This window comes from Haemaphysalis longicornis, unplaced genomic scaffold (genome assembly GCF_048455015.1).
Source record: "Haemaphysalis longicornis isolate Haplotype H1 unplaced genomic scaffold, Haemaphysalis longicornis Haplotype H1 scaffold_2, whole genome shotgun sequence".
NCBI classification, from domain to species: domain Eukaryota; kingdom Metazoa; phylum Arthropoda; class Arachnida; order Ixodida; family Ixodidae; genus Haemaphysalis; species Haemaphysalis longicornis.
In genome coordinates, this window is record NW_027526295.1 from 186,445,389 (window position 1) to 186,470,699 (window position 25,311).

Here is a 25,311-nt window from a genome sequence, read left to right on the forward strand (position 1 = left end):
AATAAAAATGAATAATAAAATTTTTGGGTCAGTACTCCTTTAAGAAATATTCAAAAACTTCCAACTTTTGCGTTGCATGACTTCACTGGTGACATAATGAGGCTAACAGCAAAAACTGAGTTATGAACCTGTTAACTTGGAGTGCAACTGGAGGCCCCACCACAATCGTGCGGTTTTGTTTCTTGGCGATGGCTTCGGTTGGCGGTCACAAGTTCCAGTGACATCATAAGGGCCCGGCGAGAAAGTGGCTGCAAATCACCACTGCTTCATCTGTCTTTCTTGATATCTAGATTAACTGGTGATCCCTGAAGTGTTGCCGTGGCGCATTTCCCCTCAGGAGCCTGTCTCTGTTACCACTGGCTACGTGCCAATGGGCAACACAAATTTTACAGACCAAGCAAAATCAACGATCAATGTGTCAGTAGCCGTGACAGTTAAAACAGACTCGAGAAGCAACTGAAGCTGCCCCATGAGCTCACTTTTAAGATTTTGGAGAGCTAGGGCAGAATCTCGAGTTTACGTTGATGTAAAAAGTGGAAAACTCGCTTGAAGATTGGCTTTGAGTGGCAGATATTGCCGAGTGGGGATCAAGAATATGGGGGCTAGTGTCTCTAATACCCGTTCCACTTGTACACAAAAAATGACATCAAATGATTGAGGCCTTAAGTTTTAATTTTGTTAATTCACTGGTGCACGCACGAATCTAATGCCATTCACTCTAATGTCATTTTTGATTTAAGGAGTTCCGCCCAACTCATTTGCCTTATTCCTACTCTCGAACGTAATGAGCACCAAATGAAGCCAATGAAACTGTCAGCGCGAGAGTAACGATGCAGAAACATAGCTGAACTTCAAAATAAGACGATTTTTTGTGCCGTCTTAGTGGTGAAGTTTTGAAGAAGAAGGAGAGGACTCGTCGTTTTGAATTTTTCGTATTTGGCTTACGCTGGCAGGCGACGTCACCTGCTTATGCCACTTTTAGAAACAGCTCACACCATTTTTTAGAAAACACGATTTCTCATAACGTTTTCTTTCACAAAAAAAAAACATTTTTAACCCTTCAAAGACGTTTTTCTTTACATTAAAGACTTCTATAGTACGAGTGCATTTCTATTTTTGGTCATTATCACCATCATGCCTAACACATTTAATGCCTTTGCGTTTGGCGTGTAGCATGACCTGCCCTAATAATGTCATTCAGTTTCTTAACCGTGCACATGTGGCACGTTTATAAGGTAGGGTGTTGGAAAACTACGTGGCAACAGTTCAGTACAGAACCTTTGGAAACTGCTCAGTAATTTTTTGAGTCTGCAAAGACATTTGTGGAACATCCTTTTACTTGGCCTCTCTGTAATGCTGGAGGCAGTTCTGGGCTTTGACCACCTGTCTGCCTCTGTGCATGCATGCATCCGTTCACGTGAGAAGTTCAGTCGTGCTCTCACAGCTCATGTACTGCAACTATGACTTTGTCTTGCACGTAAAGATCAGGATAAGACGCCTATTATTCCGCAAAACATCATTCTCCGCCGAAACCTGTGTAATGCTTCCAGCATTGTGTATCTGAATTTTTACTCTGCTTTAATACTAGTATATGCATTTTTTTCTAAGTTGGGCATGTGCCTTATAGCCCATTTTGCCAACTTGATACTGATTTCCAATTCCTGATGTGTTCATTGCGTGCATTTTTGCAGAACCTTGGTTTATTAAGCTTTTACTTTTGAACAAGTTTTCTACATTACACCTTTGTTGAGACCCCTCCATTCGCCCTGTGCAGAGGAATCCGATGATTGGAGACAAGTTTGCCAGCCGTCACGGCCAGAAAGGCGTGTGCAGCCAGATGTGGCCCGTGGAGAACCTGCCATTTACAGAGAGCGGCATGACTCCCGACATCATTTTCAACCCCCACGGCTTTCCCTCCCGAATGACCATCGGTGAGTGGTTGGCACCTGAAAAGAATTTCGATGCTAGATTTTTTCAGACAAAACCTGTGGTCAGTAGTCCGCACGTGAGCTTGTGTTGCTTCGTCTTGGCACAACCTTGTAAGAAGTTCCGCACTTTAGTTAACTGGTCGCAGTGTTGGGATTGCTGTTTTGGGGATTTGACACCACTACTGTTAAACTCCACCAATCGCCTAATTAAGAGCTGGTGCGTACTAGTGAAGATAAACAAACATCCTGCATTCCGTTCGTTACTTCAGGCAACACAGTACAGGAGCAGTTGGAGGTCAGTGGGAGAGGCCTTTGTCCTGCAGTGGACTTGATGATGATGATGATTGCAACGATGATGAACTCTTCTGTTCAGGCATGATGATCGAAAGCATGGCGGGCAAGTCCTCCATGCTGCACGGGGTTGTGCATGACGCCACCCCTTTCAAGTTTTCGGAAGACCAGCCAGCGTCTGAGTACTTTGGCGACCTGCTTCAGAAAGGTATGATTGCGACCGCTCGCAGTTTCTGTGAAAAAGAACTCTGAGGTTGTACGACTTGAACACATATGCAAAGTTACCTTAGTCCTGACTGGTTCTGTTCAAAGTTTTGAGCATCACGTTCAGGTTTGTTATGTTACGTACTTTTCAGCATCTAACTCCAAAGTACAATACACTCCCGTTAAGATGAACTCGAAGGGACCAGGGAAATTTGTTCATATTATTAGAAATTCGTCTTAATTAAGTGGAGGTTTTTTTTTTTTTTGCATTGCGGACGGTACAAGAGAGGGAAAGTGTTGTTCGTCTTAACCATGGAGTTCGGCTCAACCGAGTTCGTCTTAACGAGAGTCTACTGCATGTTTTCTCAGGCTGTAGGTGTGAAGTTCAAATCTGAGTTCTTGTAAGGTATATTACTGCTAATGTTGCACCGTATTGCTGTTTATTCAAGATTGGGTAAGTGGTTACACATCTCAGCCTTTAGCCTTGCATTCCCCTTAAATCTTCGCTATGAGAGAGGTGCCAAAAATTTTGGGGGCACAGAGCAGCGTAAAAACATTGCTGGCAGTACAAGCTCAAAAGCCTCTGTTAAGTATAGTGCTCGGGGCCTTGTGCCGCAGATAAAATTGTTCAAAGATGAGCTCACTGGTCTAAGCGGGAAAAGAGAACCAGGAAACAACGAATGCGTTGAGTACAGTGTTTAATGTACAGTTCCATGTACGGAATTCTAGTTGTGACTACAGTAGGCCAGTGCTGCCTTGCAGAGGGTTCCAGCACCATCCATGACTTGAAGCTGATATTAACACAAATACATCCACACGTGAGAAAAACAACAAAATACAAGCAAATCAAATAAAAAAACTGAAATGACGAAACTAAAGGTCATCCAAACAACGTTGGAAGCACCACGAAACGAATAAAACAGTGATAAAAAAATTTACAAAGCAAATGGGTAGATATACATGAGTAAAGTAAACACGAGCAAAAAAAGGAAATGGGGCCATGAAGATCAGTTTAGAACTGGGTGGAACCAAGCCAGGGTGAGACAGTAGTAAGAAGTTTGCACATGAAACACTGAAGTGGTGTATGAAACAGGTTAGTCTAGTTGGTGGGAACACGCAGCCAGCACTCCCCCAGCATTCTCATTCTGGCCTGCATGTGTTGCTGCAGCTGGCTACAACTACTACGGGACGGAGCGCATGTACTCGGGTGTGGATGGGCGAGAACTGGAGGCGGACATCTTTTTCGGCGTGGTCTACTACCAGAGGCTCAGGCACATGGTGGCTGACAAGTACCAGGTACCGCTCTCTCTTCCTGCCTGGCCGTTCTTGTCCTCTGTTCGCACCCGGTTGTGCTTGTTCGAGGCATGGATGTCGCTGTATTTCGTGGGGTTCCTGTAGAAGTCGTGCAATGTGAGCATTGGTTTAGTTGCTAAAGATTCCTTAAGGGGGGACGCGGCTTTCAACTTCGGAAAAATGACCAAAACATCGTTTTTTTGAAACCCACATATTCGGCTTCTATGTTTCCTATTCTGTGCGTCTGCAAAGTTTTTACGCTGAAAAGCGTCGCAAAGTGGCATAAAAAAATACTTTTGTCAGGCGCGGTGACAAACTATCAGCGCAAAAGGGCGAAAAAACGGCAATTTTCGGAGCGCTCTATCTCCGCAACGGTGCCACCGGGCGCGGCCATTTTGATATGGTTAGATCGGCCGAGCGATCGTCTTTCCGGTTCCGCTCGTCTCTTTTATCTTCGTTCATTCACAAACGCACAAACGGCAGAAAAGAAACGACGCACAAACAAAGCTAGAAATAGATGCTGAAGCGCTATTGGTCCTCCGGTCGGGGCGCAGAACCACGACCCTCCTGATTGGATGTCGCGGGCGCAAGGCAAGATGGCGGCCGCCTGAGCTGCGTAGCGAGCGGATTGAGTTCATTTTCGCCGCTTCGCTCGGCCGAGTTTCTGTTCAATCTGTGGTATTCAACACGGACGTTATCGCGATGGGAGTGCCAGAGATAACGAGCCAGATTACGGGAAGTTGTGTGGCTCGAAAGGCGGAGGTCATCGAACGCTTCGTCGTGCGCGTGACTCTACCGTCGGCAGACCGCGGAGGGTGACGCGGTGTGCGCGCTTGCGATAGCGGTTCGTGAAGTGAACTTTTAGTCGGATTTGCGATGTTTACATGCTTAGTTATTGCTGTGTTTTGACTGTGGGCTCGCTAGCCTTGAGAAAGAAACGGTCGACGCGTCAAACGCTGCGGCGCGCACGGCATAGCCGACGCGCATTGGAGCATCACATGACTGGGCAACCGGTTACGATTGAACGCCAGTAGTTGTAATTAATGCCTGCGACGTTAGTTTTAATCTTAAAAGCGACCTGACCAGCCATATCAGGTATAATCAAAGCTCGATATGTCGCGGTAAGCGTGCGCTGCGATGCGCGCGAGCCATATCGTTTTTCTTGCGCAACGTTTCCCGTGCACTTGTAATTTTCATGCAAACAGGTTTGAGTTAGTAAGATAGGAATAAAAATATGCTCTCTGCGTTAAAAATGTACGTTACTGTGGCAGCATTTAACAGTGATTTTTTTAGGTAAATTATTGATACCATTGCTCAGGGCATACTGGCTGTGCTGCGAGAAATATTGGATGCCTTGAATGTCAAAAGTAGTAAAAAAAAAAGATGCTCTAGCATTGAAGTTGGGAGTTATGCAGAATACTTTACCAAGCTTCAAAGTAGCTCATTTTCAACCTTGTGGTATGCAAACTTTTGGCAATGAACACCTGCACTATGAGTACTAAGTTGCTGTGCCAGGCAAGATAAAACAAAAAAAAAAAAAAGCCAAAAATGTTCAAATTTAAGTAAAAAAAATGCTTAACTTGTTGCCATGGTGACAACACTGCAAAAGGAGGTTGTCCAGTGCGATACAGCCAACCAACTAACCTACTTTGCATTGAAAGCCCATTGAAACCCATCTCCCCTCCGTTTGGTTTGCAAAGGGGGGTATGTACTCTTCACGGAGGAGCTGAAAATGATGTTTTCTGGAAAGAGAAAGGCTGAAAAGGCACTCCAATTTCAAGGCAAGGCCTTCCAGAAGCCCCATGTTCAAAAGGACATGAAAGGCTACAACCGTGACGACTTTTGATATGTGAAACCTATGTTGCAACTTCGGAAGCCGTTTTCTCAAAACAGTTTTTTTTGCCACCTGTGTCGCTTGTCCCAGGGATTTCTTCGTGACCGCTGGGTCTATTTTGATTCCGTTTCTGGCATTACATTCCCTGATGAACTGTTCAGGTCGTGACACTTTTGGTTTTCCAGATTTGTTTTTTGTGATTTTTTTATTCAAATAATCGTTCACAGTTGACATGCCTGTTGCACATTAACCTCTAAAAAAATGAAAACTAAAAAACATTGTGTTGTAAAAAAAAAATTCTAAAACTGTCACAACCTCGTCCATTCATTTGGGAATGCAAAGCACTTCGAACAAGTTTTCTATCGTGTTTTATAAGCCGCTCAAGCTCGGTACAAGCGGAACAGAAAGAAAATTTCATACATAAAAAAGTTATCAAAATATTAACTTCAAATTTTTATGGTGTTATCACAGAAGCATTTCCAGTTGCTGTGCCAATTTTCATCAAAATCCACAAAGAAATAAAAAAGTTGATTTTGAAAGCCACGTCCCCCCTTAAAGGAGCCATGAAGACAAAATACAAGTTGGGTTTCTTAAAAAGACTGCTTAGTCCCGATAACAATGATACCAATATCATCGCAATCTTCGAACAAATAACGGAGATATTAAAGAAAACGTGTGAAGCAGTTGTGACCCCCTAGCCAATTTCCTGCAACTTTTCTATGACGTCACGGAACCTTGTTTGTGCGATTGGCGGCCGCCTAACTGACCTGTCGCGACGACACATGACTGGACGTCTGTAATGGGGCCTCTAGTTCCATTTGAATGCATCACTTGAATGCTAACGTGCAGTTAACGCACTGAAAATTATGTTCTAATGTTGGCCCGAATGACGTCATTCTTGCCCATAACACATCAATGTGGCGCAAAATTTGAAAGTTTTTAAATACTTCTTGCTTTTTTTCGTTAAAAAACATCTTTTGTGGCTGTAATGGAGCTGAGTGAGATACTGAATCCTAGTTCTTTCAAATTAAACGAAGTTGTATTTTCTCTTCATGGCTCCTTTAAAGGAGCCATGAAGGGAGAATGCAAGTTGGTTTTATTCGAAAGATTTCGTGTTTTATAGTGCCCCCAGTGCTTGTCCAGATACAAATGATGCTTTATTCACTGAGAAATTAAACAATTTAGGTTAAAATTTTGATTTTCCCGCTAAATCGTTTGTTTTCGGTGTCTGCAATGACATCACAGGAACCGACCGCTCTGCAACCTAGAATACCTTCATTCTCCGCCGTACAGGGTAGAGACACGTATACGCTGGCTCCGCCATTTTGTGTCGCTCGCTCACCGCCGAAGCAAGTCATTGTGTCAAAACCGTGCTAAAATTATCGCCGCAACGCGGTTTACTGAAGAAGTTTGAATCATATTGTCTGTTCCGCGTTGCTAGGTCTCGTGGGAAACGAAAAGAATAACGCGTTGAGCCCGTTGGCCCAATTGCGGCGGCACGGGACCGTTCAAAGGTTGTCTCCACCCTGTACAGCGGTGTTGGTTTGTTCCCGCGTTTCTTTACGTTCCGTAACCTAGATGGCGCCAACATACCGTGGCAAGCGTTTGGTTTGTTTTTGCCCGCATTTAAACCTGGCTTGTTTTTGTTCTGGGAGAAAATATTCGTTCCCTGAAACAGTGCTCGCTCGACAAATGTGGTCACGTAAGACACCGTTGCTTGCGTCAATCGGCCAGTGTCGTCTGAGACAACCCCAAGCCCCGTAGTGCCGTGCAGCTAAACCAAGCATGCTGTGCGCAGTACGAACAGCAGTACGCATAAGTACTTCTATGTTTACATGTGCTTTCGTAACTTCCACTGTTTGTCCCATCATTCTTATTGTTTTGTAAAGGATGTGCCCAAAATTTAAGCGCAAATCGCTCGTTCGGCTAGTTTGTAAGCTCTACCTAATTTGCGTCTGCTTGTGCCGGCATCCGCCAATCGCAGAGCATTCTCGTGTGACATCATAGGTTCTGTTGCGGGAAATGAGCTGGTGGGTCGCATGGTCATTCTCTTTTTTCCTAATTATGTAGCTTATTTGAGCGAAGTTTACGTTAAAAGTGGTGTCAGTATGATTCTAACGAGGCAATCTTTTGAATGAACCAAACTTGTGTTTTCTCTTCATGGCTCCTTTAAGGGGCCATGCAGACAAAACCCAACTTTTTTTTATTTGAAAGATTAGGTGTTTTATGGGATAACACTGACAGGACAAAAGGGCAGTTTGAAAGGGAAAAATCAGTACTGGAGCAAAGGCCACGGGAGTGAACTTTTTGGTGGGTTTCGATACAGCAAATTACATGCTATATCGAATGCAAAAGGATGAAATGATCGTAGTAATTGTGAGTAGTAAGCAGTAAAGGGATCAGTGGGCTGCTCTTGGTAGAAATTATGATATCTTGAATAGTAAGCTTCCTCTGTCACTCAAAAATCTAGTATACAATCGAACCCTGCTACAATGAACTCCGCTTCAACGAAATATTTCCAATTCCCCATCAGCTAGCCGTAGAAGTCAATGCAACAAAGTCTTTACAACAACAATGCAACAAAGCCATCTTTACACGAGGTGCAGGCCCGGTTTGCCAAGCCGGAGCTACAGCCAATCCGTATCCAGTTGAAATCGTGCCGTGCGAATGTGCCCTGCTGGCACTGCGCCGTCATGTATGTGTTGTAAGCAGCTGTTGTAGCGGTTTTCTAGTACAGTTAAACCTCGATATAACGAAGTCGTAAAAATCGGCACTATGCTTCGTTATAATGAAATTTCGTTGCATCGAAATTCGGTATCGACCAAAGCAATCACTCCTTTATTTCCTCTGGAAGTAGTCCGTGACCTTCTTTCACCCACACCCGCTTGTCGCTGGCATCCATGTTGACGCACAGAAGGGCCGTGATACGCAGCTTACTCTGCTTACCGCCGTGGCACCGATCCCCTTTCAGTGCTAGCGTCCTATTCGGCAGCATCTGATAAAAAAAATCCTGTTTCGTCTGCATTGTAGACTTCCGATGGCTGGTATCGCGTCAATATTTTCGACATTTCCGTCTCCAGCCAAGTAACGGCTTCAGGCGCATCGGCCGATGTTGGCCGGCCACATTTCGCAGAGCTGAGAATCACGTCCTTAGCTTTTAAAATTGTTGACAGCGTACTTTGTGATATCGCGAATCGAGCTGCAACGTCTCTCTTCTACTCCCCTTTCGAAACGGCTTTCAGGATCGCCGCTTTTTGCTCAAGCGAAATACCGTATTTACTCGCGTAATGAACGCACTCGCATAATGAACGCACCCCGAACTTCAGTTGTCAAAAGTAGGTTTCTTTTTTTTTTTTTTTCCCCGCGCAATAAACGCGCCCCCAACTTTTAAACCCTACAGTTCCACGAATAACCACACTGTAGATATCCCTCTTCACTCGCTCCCGCTGATGATGATCGCGCATGTAACCTAGAGTCATTTCTCGGAGTAAAAGCGAACAAACACTTAGGCGCTGCGTCGTGGGGCAGCCAGTCACAACAACACGCAGTCGGCTCAGTCCGCTGAGCGTCTACCCATACTTCTTTTTTTCACGATAGTATTCTTGCTTACTTGCTTTTCTGCTCGTCTTGTACCTTTCAGTCGGCGATGGGCCGGAACGACACTTTTACTGCCAGTTTTAACTTAAAGGTTCTGGAGTACGCAGTTGAGTATGGGAACCGTCCTGCCAGTATAGACATTTAGGAATTGATGTAGTGAAGCCTTGACCAACGAAGACAAGTGTAGTTCAATAAAAACGTTTGTTTGTTTACCAAGTGGGTTTGCGTATATTTACTGCGAAATGTAGGTTATCTAATACATTCTTTTTCGTTGCTGCCTTCTTTCGTCACTTCGAAAAAGTTTCCTGAAAATTACCCCGCATAATAAACGCATCCCCAACTTTGCTTCTGTTTTACGCGAAAAAAAGTGCGTTCATTACGCGAGTAAATACGGTAGCTTTCCGCTTACAGCCCCTCATGGCGGCGTCGCATGCGGGAAACAAAAGCGGCGAGAGAACGCACCAGGCGATGCGAAGGCACGAGAATGAGGGAGGCCACTTTGGGTGCTTTGGGTCGCAGCAAAGGAGCATGGGGGGAGGAGGTATGCAGCGTCGCGGCGGCTCGGCCAAATCCTGCACCGGGTGAACGACCGACTCGCGGAGACGGCGTAGGCGTCGCTTCGCTACAATTTGTTGGATTTGAAACGTCAGCCATCGAGAGTCCTGATTGGAGCGATTCAAACTTCTAGGGGCTTAAACGAACTTCCGGGGGTATAAAAACCCGCCCGGAGGCACTTATGACTTATCGTCGGCATTCTTCGGCGGCACTTTTCGGAGGCACTGAGTGGAGAGGTGCTGTCGCGTTTGTGCGAGCCATATAACGTTTGCTTACCCTTGCACATACTGCATATAAATGTTGCTTCAACTTTTCGTCGACTCGATAACTTCCTCGCTCTGCTCTACGCCGCGTTGATAGCGGACGGATCAAGGCAACGTCGCTACACCGGTGGCTGCGCTCGGATGGCCAGTCGCAAGAGTGGTGGCTGCGGTGAGCGGGCCCAGTCCGAACAGCAAAGACAGCATCAGGATGGCTGATAACCAACATCGGAGACAAGCTGGGATGCGAGTCGCAACCTTGGTGGCTGCGGTGGGATGCCCATTCGCAACAGCGGGAGGATTTCGCTGCTTCTCCCTTGCTTGCCGCGCGCCCCGGGAGGCCCGGACGCGTGTGTTACCCAAGTCGCTCGCGCTGCCAACGCTTTCCCCTCAGACGTCGTCACGGGGAAATTGTCTTCGTGGGTAAATTTTCAAGTTCAGAGACTTCGTTGTAATGAAATTACAGCAACATTTGCTTCGTTATATCGAGATAAAATATACATGGTTTCCAACCAATGGGAAGTAAGTTGTGTGTGCCTTGTAACTTCGTTATATCGAGAATTTCGTTATATTGAAGTTCGTTATATCGAGGTTTAACTACTACCATTCTTCATAGTCAAAAGAAAAAATGACGTTTTCGTATTTAGTCTTGAACCCTCGTTACCCTATTGTAATCGTGAGCTCGCAGCCGCGATAAATTTAAGCGCGTGCGGCTTGCCTGCCGAGGTGAGATGCCGCTGTGCCTAGTCAGAGGATACGATAATGGACGCCACTCCTGCCACAAGCTAGAGGGGAGTTATGATGGCCTAGCAGCTACCTGCAAGTAATTGGCTTGGTAGATGCGTGTTGTTGTACAGCAATATGTTTCATGACTGTGTTTCTCCCCCCCTCTTGGTAACGCGCAGTTTAATTGCACGTCAGCCCTTTTTCTAAACATTGCATTAAGCGGTCAGTGGTGGGTATAATGTACATGGTTATTTTTATTGCCCTTCAGTGGTATGTTGGGCACATTTCGCCTCAACGAATTGTCGCTTCAATGAAATTTTTCACACGTCCTGTTAATTTTGTTGTAGCAGGATTCAACTGTATAATTAATGCGTTCTTCCGGTAATGACGTATGGGGCAGAAACGGGTCTCACTAAGCGACTTGAAAGGAAACTTAGATCGGCCCAGCAGGCTATGGAAGGAAGAATTCCAGGCATCATGCTTAGGGATAAGAAAGCAGCTGCATGGATTAGGGAACAGACTTGTGTGGAAGACGTTCTAGTTCAAATTAAGCGAAAAACATAGGCGTAGGTGGGACACGTCATGTGCATGAGGAACTACAGAGGGACCATCCATTTGACGTAGTGGCCGCCAAAACACCGTAAACGCAATAGGGTCAGCCAAGGACTCAACGGAGGCATAAACTACAGAAATTCGGGGGCATAGGGGGAACTTAGCTAGCACTTGATAAACGTGGCTGAGGTCCTTTAAAAGTAAGTGGCTTACGCCCAGCAGTGACACAACCAGGCTGATGATGATGATGACGATGAGTAATTTGAAATGTACAATTTACCGCCGACTATGCACTTATACTATTCTGAGCGCCCATTGCCAGTGCTGAAATGAGCGGCTTTTGTCATTTATGATGGCTGGGTCCCCTGTTGTGCAGTTGTTGGAGGAAAGTGGGGTCAGCGGTCTTGTCTGTTGTTCAACAATTACCTTTCTCTAGCAGCCAAGAAGGGCAAGAAGGGGGGGTGGCGTTACGAGTTCCTAGCCTTAGGTCATCACCAGTTTGCCTTTTTATGAACCCGTTATGTAAGCTGTGATTGGGATACCAAGTCATCTCAGCTGTCGTCTTCCTTTTTGGCTGGTTATTTAGGGAACATTTCGGGGTCATGAAAGTTCCATGTCCCTGTGCCATATCCCCTGATTGCACCCCTAAGCTGCACTCATGTTAGGGCCAATACGAAGCCAAAGCTGTTCAGCTGCACTTTTAGTTCCTGGTATATTCAATAGCAGTGCAACTACTTTGCGCCCTTACAAGTACTTGATATATCAAAGTAATGCAGGTACATTCTGCAGTTTACTCAAAGCAGGTTTGGCAGTGCCAGCAGTTCATTCTACAGTAGATCTGTTTCTGCAAATTTGTTGCTACATTCGGTTACAATTTTCAAAGTCATTCAGTGTGCGGTCAGGGCTATGGTGCAGTCAGTCCCTTACTCCCAAAGGACCAGAAATGATGAGGACGATGATGTGCAAACAGGTGCGAACCACAGGCCCGGTGGACACACTGACCCACCAGCCCGTCAAAGGTCGCAAGAGGGCCGGCGGTATCCGTTTTGGAGAGATGGAGCGGGACTCCCTGCTGGCACACGGGGCGTCGTTCCTGTTGCAGGACAGGCTGTTCAACTGCTCCGACAAGTCTCTGGTGGGTGCGCATCGATAACCATTTTTTTACTTCACTCGCTGTGTGCGTACCACGAACTGAAACTGTGTGCATTTTGGGAATGTGTGTGGTAAGATAACATTTTTCGCTTTGCTGCTTCAGGACCTGCTTGTGCCTGTTGATTTTATGCTGCTTTGCAGGCATGAGTGGGGTTGTGCCAGCACAGCACAGTCATCGTTGCAATCATGGTTTTTAGACGTGTGTCTTTCTTTTCTTCTTGCACTACCTTCCTTCCTTCTGTGCCATGCCACAGTGCAATGTGTTATGCTCCAAAGATGCGACCAGTCCTCCAGTAGGCAAGGCTCAGTATAGGTAGCCAATAACTTTCAGCCCTCAATGATATGTACAAGGTGCTCGTGGGAGAGTTGCTGATGTTTAACAGGCTCCCCTTGCGCACAGGCTGTTGAATCTTAAAATGCAACCGATTTGTTCCCCATTTGTTAGTCGCAAATAGCTCCCAGATATTGCCTCCCGAAATTTCAAGAATTGTAAATCCCAAAACAGAAGTACCGTCGATATGCAAATTGAAATGCAGTTAGCGCTCTTTGTAGGTGTGCCTGGGTCCCATCATTATATTAGAGTACGAGCGAAAGTTTTAGCCTGCTTGCTTGTGTTTTTTTCACAGGAGGGTCTGAACTTCGTATTCGTGTGCCAAATGCGGTACTCTTCATGCAGTTGAGGGCTGTTGGCTATCCTGTCCTACTCCTTAATTCCCCTTATGTCATGACAGCACAGCGTACTTTCCATTAGTAAATTGTTTCCAGCTGCTTTCACGCAGCAACTTACACCCAGGGGTTCGGTTAGTTTTTAACTTGAACTATTACCTGTCCTGGTGGCGCAGTTAATGAGGCATTGTGCTGCCGAGCCTGAGGACGGGGGTGTGAAGGGGTGCGCCTCGTTAGTGCTTGAATTAGTGCTTGAAAGAACTGCGGTTTCACAACACACAAGTAAGTATATATTAGAAACACAAGGAACAGGCATGGATGATGACAGAGAAAGGGAAAAACAGAATGCTATTGTGCCTCTAGGGAAATACTTGAAAGCACTAGGACTAAAGAAATGAGAACAGAACGTCCTTTGATGTGGGTTGCAGTGGGCCACCGGTGATGTTTGAATTGTTTCCCACCTTGAGAGCTAGCCTGGCTTTGGCGTCTTGCACCCCTGGAGTGGCTTCCAGACGCAAACCCTCAGATTGCAGTTTGTGCAGCAACTGCATGCACCCTTCCTCCTCTTTGCACCCTTTCTCAAACACATACCCTGTTGGGGTATTTTCCCATCGTTTCATCGTCGCCGTTCGTCGTTGTCCCAGTCTTGCCACAGTGGCCACATCGTCGCAATCCCGATTTCAATCACAGTGGCTGCTTTTCAGATGGAGGCGAGAAACAACAACGCCCGTGTGTCAAGATTTCAGTGCACGTTAGAGATCCCTAGGTGGTCAGAATTAATCTGGAGCCCTCCACTATGGCCTGCCTTAGAGCCTAGGTGTGGCTTTGGCACGTTAAGCCTTCAAAATTTGAATTCTTTTAGTCAGAACTATTGGAACATAAATGTTGTAAAGGAGCATCTGTAGAAACGTGCTGCGTGATGGCAACTTTGTGTCCAGTGGGGGTTCGTTCTCTGACTGCTCATGACGTGTGATGTTTTTCCCTCTGTCAGGCGTACGTGTGCAGCCAGTGCATGAGCATGCTGTCGCCCGTGATGGACCGGGTGGACAGTGACGTGATCCGCAAGTGGACCTGCCCCACGTGCCGGACGGGGGACTTCATCGAGATCATCAGCATCCCCTACGTGTTCCGGTACCTGGTCGCCGAGCTGGCCGCCATGAACATCGACGTCAAGCTGCACGTCAAGTGACGGACGGCACCGGGGCCTCGTCGCGTGCTGGGCAGCGTTGTGTGCAAGTGCGGGCTGTACATAGGTTGCGAATGGACAGTGCCTGGCTCTTGTGTATAGTAAAGAACGTCAGTTGCACGCAAGTTGTTGGCCATTTCTGTGCGTCGTTTTCTCGATTTCCCGTGTGTCTTTTTGGTGTGAGCAGGTGTGAGCCGGTGGTTCCATTTTGCCACATGCTGCCAGCCAATCAAGGTAGGGTGTTTTTACAAGAGATGGGACAAGCGTGGCCGGTCGCCATTTTTAATTTTGATGAAAAATTTATAGTATATGGTTCCTTGGACACAGGGCAAAATATGTCTGTAGTTAGTTTGCAGGAAAGAAATCTAAAGCTGGCTTGGGTCAGAGACGTGTTGGAAGTACTGCGGGAGATTTGAATATTCTGCTGCTGTAAAACACAAACTATTGCAGCTATTATCGTTTTTTCTTTCTGTGAAAAGTTTGCATACTCTCAAATGGTTGAACATATTTTTTTGGCTTGTAGAGCAAATTATTTCACAAAGATGACACTATATCAAAATGCCGAAATGTTGGGCCCTTTTTCTCTGCATCTAAAAAAGCTAGGGAGTTCAATTTTTTTAGCATTATTGTTCTATTGTTTTTCAGACTTCGTGTCAATTTTAGTTTGTGTAGGCAAGGTGGTTTAATCTGAAAAAATGGACTACAGTACGGCAAAGCCATGCATATTGGTATAATTTGAAAATCAATGAAAAAAAAGCTATCTTTAATTTTTTTTTTTCGCACTTTTACAAGTGGAAGCCAGGGTTGTTCTCTATCACCTGCCTGAAGAACTTGTTGCATTGTTTTTGTAGTTTTGCAGCTACAAAAAGCCATTTACGATGTTAGCAGTATTGCAGTGACAAACTGTATTTACTCGCATAATGATCGCACTCGTGTAATGATCGTACCCCTGCAGTTTGCCATCAAAGTTCGACTTTTTTTTATTTCCCGCACAATGAACGCACCATAACTAGCCGCAACAATATGTCGCATTTGTACCAAGTTTAGCTGATGATGGTCGTGCATACGTCTCTCTCCTTCCAGTTCAAACAGGACATGGCTACATTACTGCGACAGACTCGCCGATATTAGCGATGAAGGCTAGCATGCGTTCAATATTGATGAAGAAGAAACTCGCACTAAATGCACATAATGTACTCACAAGACAAAGAAAAAAACGTGCTCAGGTTGCTGCGTCAGCAGCCATGCCTGCTTTCATGTCCCGCGCTGTGACAGTGGCAGCCACTTGTTGGTTGAACGGTTGTCACCCCTCAGCAAACTCATTCCGGCACATTTCGTAATTCGCGACGACACTGCATTTCACGTCACTTTGCAAAGCGACTGGCGGCAGTGTGTGGAGATTTTATTATGTTTTTGTTTATAATTTTTTATGTTCGTGAGACCTATCGTAAAAATTTTGACCCACAATTTGCTTGCATTTTCTGTGCTCAAACATGTTTCACGAAAAATTTACCCCGCATTAGAACGCACCCCTAAGTTTGCATGGAATTTTTTGGAAAAAAATTGCGGTCATTATGTGAGTAACTACGGTACTAGAGTGGTTTGTAAGAAGCTTCTGACCACAAAGTAACGCGAAAAATGGCCGGTACAAACAGAAAATTACCAAAGTTCAAAGTTTATTTCAAAAAATGCAATAATGTGCGATTACATAATGTAAGTATACAAGAGGAGGTCCCAAGGTAAGAAACCGTGGGCGGGACCTCCAATGCCATCAAAGTGGCATTGACGTTACCATTATTTGTTGAAATTTAACACGTATAGAGCACTCAGTATTTTAGTGTAATAAGGCATAAATGGTTCCCATGTGGATTGTTGAGGCTAGTGCTGTCGCTTTTTTTCTGTATGCATCCATTAATGCACTGCTTGTTTGCTTTGTGTGCTGCCCGTGCAGGTTCACTCGCATAATAAAGATAGTAAAATGATATTTGAACGTCTCGGGAGTGACCGGTGAGCTTAGGTTACGCGTTCATTGAGTCTAACTTGCATTGTCTGGGAGAGACATTATGGCGGGAATCGATAAGAACTGCTGGACGGCGGCTGTACTGCCTGCCTAGTGTCAGTCAGATATTATGTCGTGCTTTGCACCAAAACAAAAAGTATAAAAAAAAATAACTGCAGCAGCCGTAGGTGCAGTGAGCAATAACAGGAGGGATCTTCAAGAAACTGCCCCAGCTGTGTGAGCGTCGCCTGTGACAATTCAAACACGCGAGGGATTCCCAGGAAGTCTCATGACCCAAGAGTATAGTGAGAAGCACATGGTTTGCGCTGATCATTTAGGGGTGCATAAGAAAAAATTGTCTCTCAAAGGAACTTCCGCAGCGGGACAGATCTGGGCACTGCTGGTTGAAGCAGCATCTACCTGAAGGAAGTATCGATGTCGAAGAAATGAATTTTGTGTGTGGGAACGGCTTCTGTTGTTTCAAGGAGCTGACAGCGGAGTCTTCAGACAGACCCGAGAAAACGTTTGTGCCTACTCAAGCAGCTGTTGAGGAGCTGAGCAGGCATGTTCAGAGTGCACAAGTTTCACCTTTAAAACTACCGTCCCAGTTGAAGCAGCATAGGGACCGGGCAGCTGGACGGGTGGCGCCACCGTCCGGCGCTCCCGTTGTTAGTGGAATGAGCTGGTCTCTTGTTGTTTTGCCGTGTTTGCTTCGGTTCTTTAAATGTTTTGGTGGTATTGTGAGCGGACATGTGTGGTGAAACGAAGTCTAGACAGAATAATTTGCTGGGTTCTTAGATGCAATAATGGCTACGTAAACTTGTCGGGCGCTTCTAAAGTTGGGTATGGGCTATAATGACACGAGCGCTTTTTGCAGCGATCTACGATTTGATCCACCCCATATGAGTACAAATAAAACTAAAACTACTATTATTAGTATTAATTTCTTCGTAACTGCACTAACGACTACGTGAACTTATTGGACGCTTCGAAGGTTGGGAATGGGCTACATTGACATGAGCGCTTTTTGCAGCGCTCTGCGCCTGGCTTTGCGCGATCTGAGAAGGAGTAAAACTATTAATATTAGTATTCATTTCCACCACTTCAAGTTATCTTGACTGGCTTTAATGACTATGGTTTCTATGCCAGCCTTAACGATGGGATACCTCGATAAGTGTGCTTGAGGAGAAAGACACTTGCATACGACATCGATTACCGTGTGGCCGTAAACGTCGCGGCAGTTCACAGTTTCTGTAACCGTGAGCTTTGTGCTTTCGGTTTTGGTGAGTAACACTGTGACAGCATGTCAGCCTGAGAGTCGAAGCAGAACTCCTTGTTTGTAGTGGTCATTTTATCAAGAGCCACGGTTATTCAACCACCCAACAGCCCAAGCTACAAACCATCCGCCCTCCGCTTCCTATTTTACCACCTGCGTAGAATAAAGGCTGGCAAGGATAGTTAAAAAATGTGGCAGTGTTAGTGTCAGCCTCCGGTTTTTATGATTAAATGTTCTTTCCGGAGTACCTAAAATATCGTGTAATGCCTTGTAAAGAAGCCAAACACGCGTGATTAGATGCCTCAAATAGAAGTGCGTCAGCCCGTGTCCGCCAGCACAGACGCTTCTTTGACACGCTGGAAGCAGAATTTGGAGAGGGCTGCATAAAAGGGCAAAATAAAGCAGCAAAACCATCCAGCCCTCCGTTTAACGACGACGATGGTTGAATGTGAAGCTTTCATCGTGCGAAATAGAATGGGAAAGGGTCAAAGACGCTGTGATCAAAAGACCAAACTGCGTGATGGTCAAACTCAAAGCTCAACTAGTCAAAGTTTAAATCCAGAAGGCTACCAAGGAAAAGCAAACTAGAAAGCTTTGCGATAAACTGTCATCGTCGTTAGATGGAGGATTGCATGATTTTTCAAGCATAGGTGGCGGCTTGTAGACCTCGACCCCAGCATGCAGTTGTGAAACTGAGGGCTGGTTTTTTGGTACCCTCCTGTCTCTTGTCCTTCGCCCACGCAGGAATTGTTTTTGAAAAACTATTAACCAACTTACCGGCAACCATTGCAAGTCTTATCAATGCTTTTCCACTGCAAGCAATAACGTACTACTATATCATGCGGTATTTATTCTGTAAACGATTCCCGATGACTGTAGTAAGCGTATTTCTGTGAAATTAAATACGATTTCTGTTTTGGGGTAAATCTTGGAAGGCACCCCCCAACTTTGTCTTTCACTTATTCACGACCCCGTTTCGTCATCAACTGACAAACGCCAGCACCACAAAATTCCTGGGTCGGCTGCTTGCACACGCCAGCTTTGTAGGAGCATTTAGCTGCAATATATTCCTTGATACGCCAAACTGTATGCAGCCATGACAAATTAACCTGAAGGAACGGACTTGCACTTCCAGCTTGACTTCGAGCTTGACGCATTGAACGTCGTCTGCTATTTGTAATTGCTGAGTATGGGTGTAAATCACACACATGGCATTCCCCGTAAAGGTTGCCCCAACTTTCAAAATTTACCGATCTGGAAAAGGTCCTAGTGGTTATCTACGCTTTGCAAGCCGCACCGTAGCAGAACGGCAGGAAGCCATGCACAACAATGGGCCTCTTCGATTTTCCACTTCTGGCTCCCCGCGGGCTGCCCGCGGGTAGTCCGAGGATTCCCCGAAGCCATAGGGATACACGGGAAAATCGAATGTTGGACTGCTTCTCGGGGAGTCCGCGGTGAGCCCGAGACTGTAAATCGAAGAGGCCCAATGCTGCGCTGACCGCCACTCTGTGCTGACTGCCACCGACATTCCACTGACGAGCGGTTCGCCACGGGCGGCACTGTTCGCTGAAGCGATGGTGGTGCCATACAACGGCCGTCTGGTCCCTATTGCTAGGGTTCATATGCCAAGAGCAAGCAAGAACAATTGAGCATGCCTTCAAGAGAAAACAGGGCAAATCTGAGTGCAGCATCATGGAGTGGGAACAGAAGCCACAACATTGGTAACCGGGCTACAGTATGTGCTCCGAGTGGCGTGCCTCTAACGCTCAGACTTGCATAATGAGTACTGTCGCCTGTTAAAATTGTTTCCAAGACCTCATCTGCCAAAGAAATTCACAATATATCATTCTTCCCACATTCCGCCATTTGATCCCAAAATCAAGAAAATACCGGAAGTACCTGACCCATACACGAAGACAAGGCTGAGTGAGGGGGAGTTCCAAGAAGGCCTGGACTATTGCATCAAATACGAGCTTGACGATAAGCGAGAAAAAGAAGTTCTTGCAGAAAGGTAGCGTTGTCCTTCATTTTGATTCCTCAGAAAAACTGGACTGTTGCAAAAACAGCAAAAAAGTCAAAGGCCGATTTTCATCTGTGTGGACACGTCGACGAAAAACGTGCGAAGCTTTGTAAGTAGATTTTTTGAGCAACAGGCCACGAAAAAAAAAAAAAAAAGTGCTGTAAAGCAGCAGGCAACATTGCATAATCTCTGAGGGCCTTCGTGCGTGATCAAGTCGGCATCAGAAATGGCGATAGCTGCAGTATTTTATGTTTTACAGCAGTGGAAGTTTCAAATTTTCCACGATCCTCCCAACGTGGGTGTGACCTAAGCTGGCTTTTTAAGATTTCTTTTCAAAGATGTAACCCCCCTGCAAACAGACCTCGGATATATTTACCCTCTGTCCGAAAGGCTATGAATAATTTTTTCGTCGCAGTTAAAAATGTCGACCATTTATACCTGATCCACCTCTCGTGAAAACACCCGGCCTTCAAGGCAGCAGCCAGCCGACCGCATCCTTGCCTACTTTGGCTCCTGTACAACGCGAGCTTGAGGGGTGGGAATGCAACAATCCAGCTTCATTCAAATCTCAAACATATAGTTCGAACATTTAGTTCGAAGGTCGTGGCTTGCTTCCAATGTTTAACACCTTCGTGACCGTGGAGAAAACGGTTGTTTTTGGTAGTCAAGGAAATATTTTTGCTGCCGCAGAAAATTACGCATCCTAGAGTGTGAGGTATGAAGTGGTAGAGGAAGGATAGGTCTTTTCAACAGTATCAATTTCAAACAACAGATTTACTACGAATATTATAAATAGAACTATCAAAACAAAAAAAAAGTAAAAAGAAAAAAATGCTGAAAACATGCTACTTTGCACAGGGTAAACAAAAAATTGAAATATACACTTTGAATACAAGGCCCTTACAGAATAATACTGCAAATATAAGCACTGTAAGTAAAAAAGTTATTTACATGCATACAAAAATATAAGTGCCAATCACGCCACCCCGCAAAGCAGTTTCTCCACGCTGGGAAAGCAGTTTCTCCACTTTTTGTGCAGCCGAAGCCTGGTGCCCCTGCCCAAACTATGGTTGCTTCCCAAACGATGTCGACACCCTGCAAGGGCTGTGATCTTTAGAACACGATCAATGAGCGGCAACGATAACGGCCCAAGGAGAAAGAGAAACTTCGGTTTGACGCACTTTCGCCGTCCGTACTGAAGTCTGACGAATCAAAGCCAACTTCCGTGTCTGTGCTGTACGTTACCCATCCAGTGCAATGCCGAGTACGTCATCCATTCTCGAAATGCATTTTCGCGATCAATTCCAGATTTGTATGCGACAAAGATGAAAGAGTTGAATTGGACATGCGAAAAATTTTCTCCCGGGGAGTCTAGTGCTACATGCTTACAACGGATGTGTAGACATCGCGAGCGGGCAGCGTGACTGGTCGTCCACATGCTGGATGCAGCATGCATTTGCCTTGGCATGCAAAGCAATGCTGGACGGCCACATGACAGACAATATCCTGCGTTTTCTTTAAGTGGTCGCAAAAGAATGGGGCCTTCCCGACGGCCCCACCCGTGACAACCTTTGTTGTCACGGGCAACGGAAGAAACTGTTTCGGCTGTTTCCAGGTCATCGTGGCAGGGACTGCAGTATTTAGGACACACACTGCAACTGCACATTAGCGATGCAAAAAAAGAAGTTTCTAGTTTTGCCCTACTTTATGAGAAATCAAGGTCCATTGTGGGACACTACAAGAAAAGCGCGCGGGCATGAGGTAGGCTCCTCGAAATACAGAAGGACATGCATATGCCGGCCCTTGAAGTTATCCAAGATGTCACAAGCCGGCGGCTTGTGACAACTTGGATAACTTCAGCGCTGAAACAGCGAGCATGCATTGTTGGCACGGCTGCTGAAATTTTGGGCTCCTATTTCTGCACAGCTGTCGGAGTCGGACTAGGTGAAAACATCTTAGCGCGTAAGAGCGGAAGCTCATGAATGCCGTGGTGAGAATGCTCCTGCACTTAGAGCAGGCTACTGCCAAGCTTACTGCAGACCACTATCCGACTCCTTCACCAGTTATTCCACTCCTGCACCACACGAGTCATGCTTGAGGAGCAAGTATCTGGAACAGACGAAGCAGCACCTCTTTCCTCCGGTCTCGTGCGTAGTCTTTCGACACGATTTTCCGACATCAAAGTGGCGAAAGTGCCAGCACTTTCCATGCTGATTGACCCTTGCTTCAAAAGTATCTGCTACACCACGGAAGCTGAAAAGAAATGGGCAAAAGCCAATTGTGTCTACTGTGGAAAAGCTTTCGCCATCACAGCAGGAACACTACCAAAGACATTCTGCTGTGCCAGGATCAGCAGTGGGTGCGACAGGAACTGTGCGGTCCATTTTGCCTGATCTGTTCGAGACCCTGATCTGTTCTACGTGCAATACTTTAAATGTTTGAAAAAAAAAAAAAAACCGACGGGCATTTGTGCAGTTCTCAGCTAGTGGAACCAGTAGTGGCTTTGTACTGGTTCCAACTGGGACCAATAGCAACTGGTTTCAAGTGGGACCAATAGTGCCTGGTACCAACCGGGACCAGTTGCAATTGGGTCCAACTGGGATATGGCTAATAAACCAGTTGAGCTGGGACCAGTTGAAACCACTTTGTATTTTTTCATCTGGGTGTCCTGACAAGACATCGAGGATTGCTTAAAAATCTCTATAAACAGAGCTTCTATTCGTGCTGTTCTGGGCAGATCAAGAAACGAAAGGTAATAAACGGATGCACGCTGTCCCAGCAGATGGCGCGCGAACAATGCTAAGGCGGGAAAATTGATTGCATTAAATAAGCCTGTTTTCAATTCACCTGGAGAGGGGAGAGAGAGGGAAAGGAAGAGGGTGAGGGGCGGTAGCGGGGAATGAGTTACGGGGCAGAGGTGGCAGACACCTACGCAACCCATGCACAGGGGCCTTGTACGCAGCACAGAGCATGGCCGGGCTGACCATGGGCAATGTCCTATTACGGGACTGCCGGCACTACATCGCGCACTTGTTCGACAGAAACTTGTCTCAAGCACAGTGCAAGCTGTTGTGACAGCCTGTTTATTAGAAATTCGGAATTATGTTATAATTCAGCAATCACCGTTGAAGTGAAGGAACTAAACAACAAATGAAACAACAAATGACGTTGTTTAATCTTGTCTGCAGTGACCACTTGAAATCTAAAAATAATAATAGCAACTTGTGCAAAAGCCTATTGACGCTCAAAAACACATGTAGTCAAAAGAAGCGGCACTTTGCGCCAGGATTCATGCGCGAATTAGGCGGGCACTTAAAGGCTGCAGCGAAAGGCTCGAAGTTGCGCATAATGTGGTTGCACTTCTCCGACCATTGTTTGCCATGTGATCCAACTGCGCAGAGGCTATGGCAGGCTGTAATGAAGAACACTTGTTCAGGGGTGTAGGTCTCCATGTCTTTTAGGGGCATGTCGTATTTCGGGGCGTGAAATTCGAGGTACATGGAGTGGGCAATCTCTAAAGCAGGTAATTCCGGGAACAGAGTGCGTGGGTTGAGAGCCTCAGGGCAGGAGAAGAGTTTCCAGAAGTACATGCCCCTGTCTCCAGCAGCGGCCGGATTGGCGGGAATCGATTTCAAATGCGCGAGGTAAACCGTCAAGGCGTCCAGAGCACGTGCGACTTCCGTTGCGTACAAAAAGCCGAGGCCCCCGAAGTGAACTGCAGTCGGGACTTGCAAGTAGAAATAAGGTGGATTCAGTGCCGTCTCAGCGACGGACAGCACATTGAGGATTGGGTTGTACGAACTTAAAGAACGAGAATTAATCTTGAAGACTTGTATTCCAGCGACGTATTGCTCACTGCCTATCAACTTGGACAGGCTTAAGCGGCTCGCATGCCAGCACCGGAAACACCCCAACGAGGCATTGCACAGAGGCCCATAAAGTTGTTCGAAGCTATTGGGTGTCATGTACCGTTTCTCAGGCCAAATGACCGTGCTTGTGTTTTTAAGTTTTTCGGATAGTACGGCCATACTCTGATTGTCGAGTGCACGGGAAACTTGAAGCTTATTGATTGCTGCGTCATGAACAATTTTCAGAAGTGCCGTTGCCAATTCTTTTTCTTTGATGGTTAATTTTGGAAGATTGACGCTTGCCAAGAGCACGTTAAAGTCCGTGGAAAAAAGGGTTCCGCAAGACACCTGGAACAACAAATGACCCAGTCGATCGGATTTGATGTAATCACGAATCTCTCGGCTGCTGTGTGCGCCAAGCAACTGCGTAAGCCACCAGGCAGTGTGAAAGGTGATTTCGTCCGCTGAATACGAGTTAAATAGGAGCTGCATTGACTTGATGATGTCGGCGTTGCTAACAAAAAAGGTCTCGTTCCCAGTCAATGGCGGCGAGAAGTGATGGCAGGATTGCAGCGCTAGAACCCAATCCTCTGTCGACAGTTGGTTTACAAACTCCGCGAGGTGGCGGATCTTGGCAACTGCTGGCGTGGCGTAGGGAGCCAAATAAGCACTGGACATGTTCGCAAATACGTAACGTTGAACTGGCTCACTTCTCTCCAGGAACGACAGATATGTCTTTGGTAGAATTCTATTTCTGTAGATGATTTGTTTGAAAATTTTCACGAACTCCAGGTACGTTTGCTCCCCGTAGCCCACGATGACTTTGTGTAGCCTTTCCCAAACAGCGGGCAGTGGAGACGGGCTGATTAAGATTGCGGGGTTGCTTACGTTTTTATCTGGGTTCGGCAGCAATAAGTCAACGTGGAACCACAGCGGTAGCGACCACCTGATAGCCAGATCCAGCAAAGTGCTGAGGGGTCTTGAGTAGTTCCGTTGTGCCCCGACTGGAACACCCGAGGCGTTTTCCATCCATGGGAACAAGTGTTCAACCATGAAGGTCATGAACGCTTGGATGTTCTCGGTGTCATTCGTTGCACTTTCTTCCAAGCAGACGGCTACCATTTGTGCCATCCTCTTTATAGCGGCATTCTCCGGGCGGTTGTATGAACGCACATCAGACAGCTGTAGGAGCCAGGCATTGATACGAGCACCGACGACTGTTTCTGCAAGCTGTGGCTGGTCGTTCCTCCAACCACTGCAGACGAACGCACCGAAGTCATCGCAGGGGCCGTTTCCAGCACGATTCCGATGAATGCCCAATATGTGTGCGTGGGTCATGCAGTCTCCCGTCTGGCAGGTAAGCGGAGGGCTCTGTCGTGGAAGGATGCTCGCGATGATGGTCGGTATGAAGATGCAAGAGATCACGACGATAACCACGCACACCGCCACGACAACCACAGCTACAGTCTTCTTCTTATCACTGAAAGGGCTGCTTGGCTTGCTTGTGCTCGGTGGCGTAGTTATGCTGTTAGCCTGCGAGTAAACGTACGCAAAGTTGTTAAAATAGTTACTCTTATTTGATCAGCCACATTTTGTATACGGACACTGACACTGTTCTTTCTAGCAAAACGTTTTAGCGGCATGCGATTCCCAGCCAGTTTTTGTCCAGCTGGGCATGTAAGTGACTTTTCTAATGTGAGAGCCCTACTACTGCCTTACTAATGATATCTTTACCAAAACTAGGACTATTATAACATCACAATGGCAGTGACATCAGAGGTAATATTTTACCCAGGTGGGCGTCACAAATGACATTACCTCCGGTCGTATTTCTATGCAAGTCTAGTAACCTGGGATTGGTACTGAACTAGCCGTAATCAAAGTGTCATTGAACTTGGCGCAAATGTCTTTAATTGAGTTTGAG

General features: G+C 46.1%; 1 protein-coding gene across 1 annotated transcript in view; it reads left to right on the forward strand.

Moving 5' to 3' along the window:
- The window catches only part of Polr1b (RNA polymerase I subunit Rpl135), a 65,393-nt gene extending 49,165 nt beyond the window's left edge, over positions 1–16,228 (forward strand). Inside the window, exons 22-26 of the mRNA XM_077698909.1 lie at positions 1,775–1,931; positions 2,302–2,427; positions 3,592–3,719; positions 12,211–12,375; positions 14,050–16,228. Of these exons, the coding sequence (XP_077555035.1) occupies positions 1,775–1,931; positions 2,302–2,427; positions 3,592–3,719; positions 12,211–12,375; positions 14,050–14,247 (774 nt within the window). The 3' untranslated portion in view covers positions 14,248–16,228. The remainder of the gene's footprint in view (positions 1–1,774; positions 1,932–2,301; positions 2,428–3,591; positions 3,720–12,210; positions 12,376–14,049) is intronic.
- Positions 16,229–25,311: the final 9,083 nt, after the last annotated feature.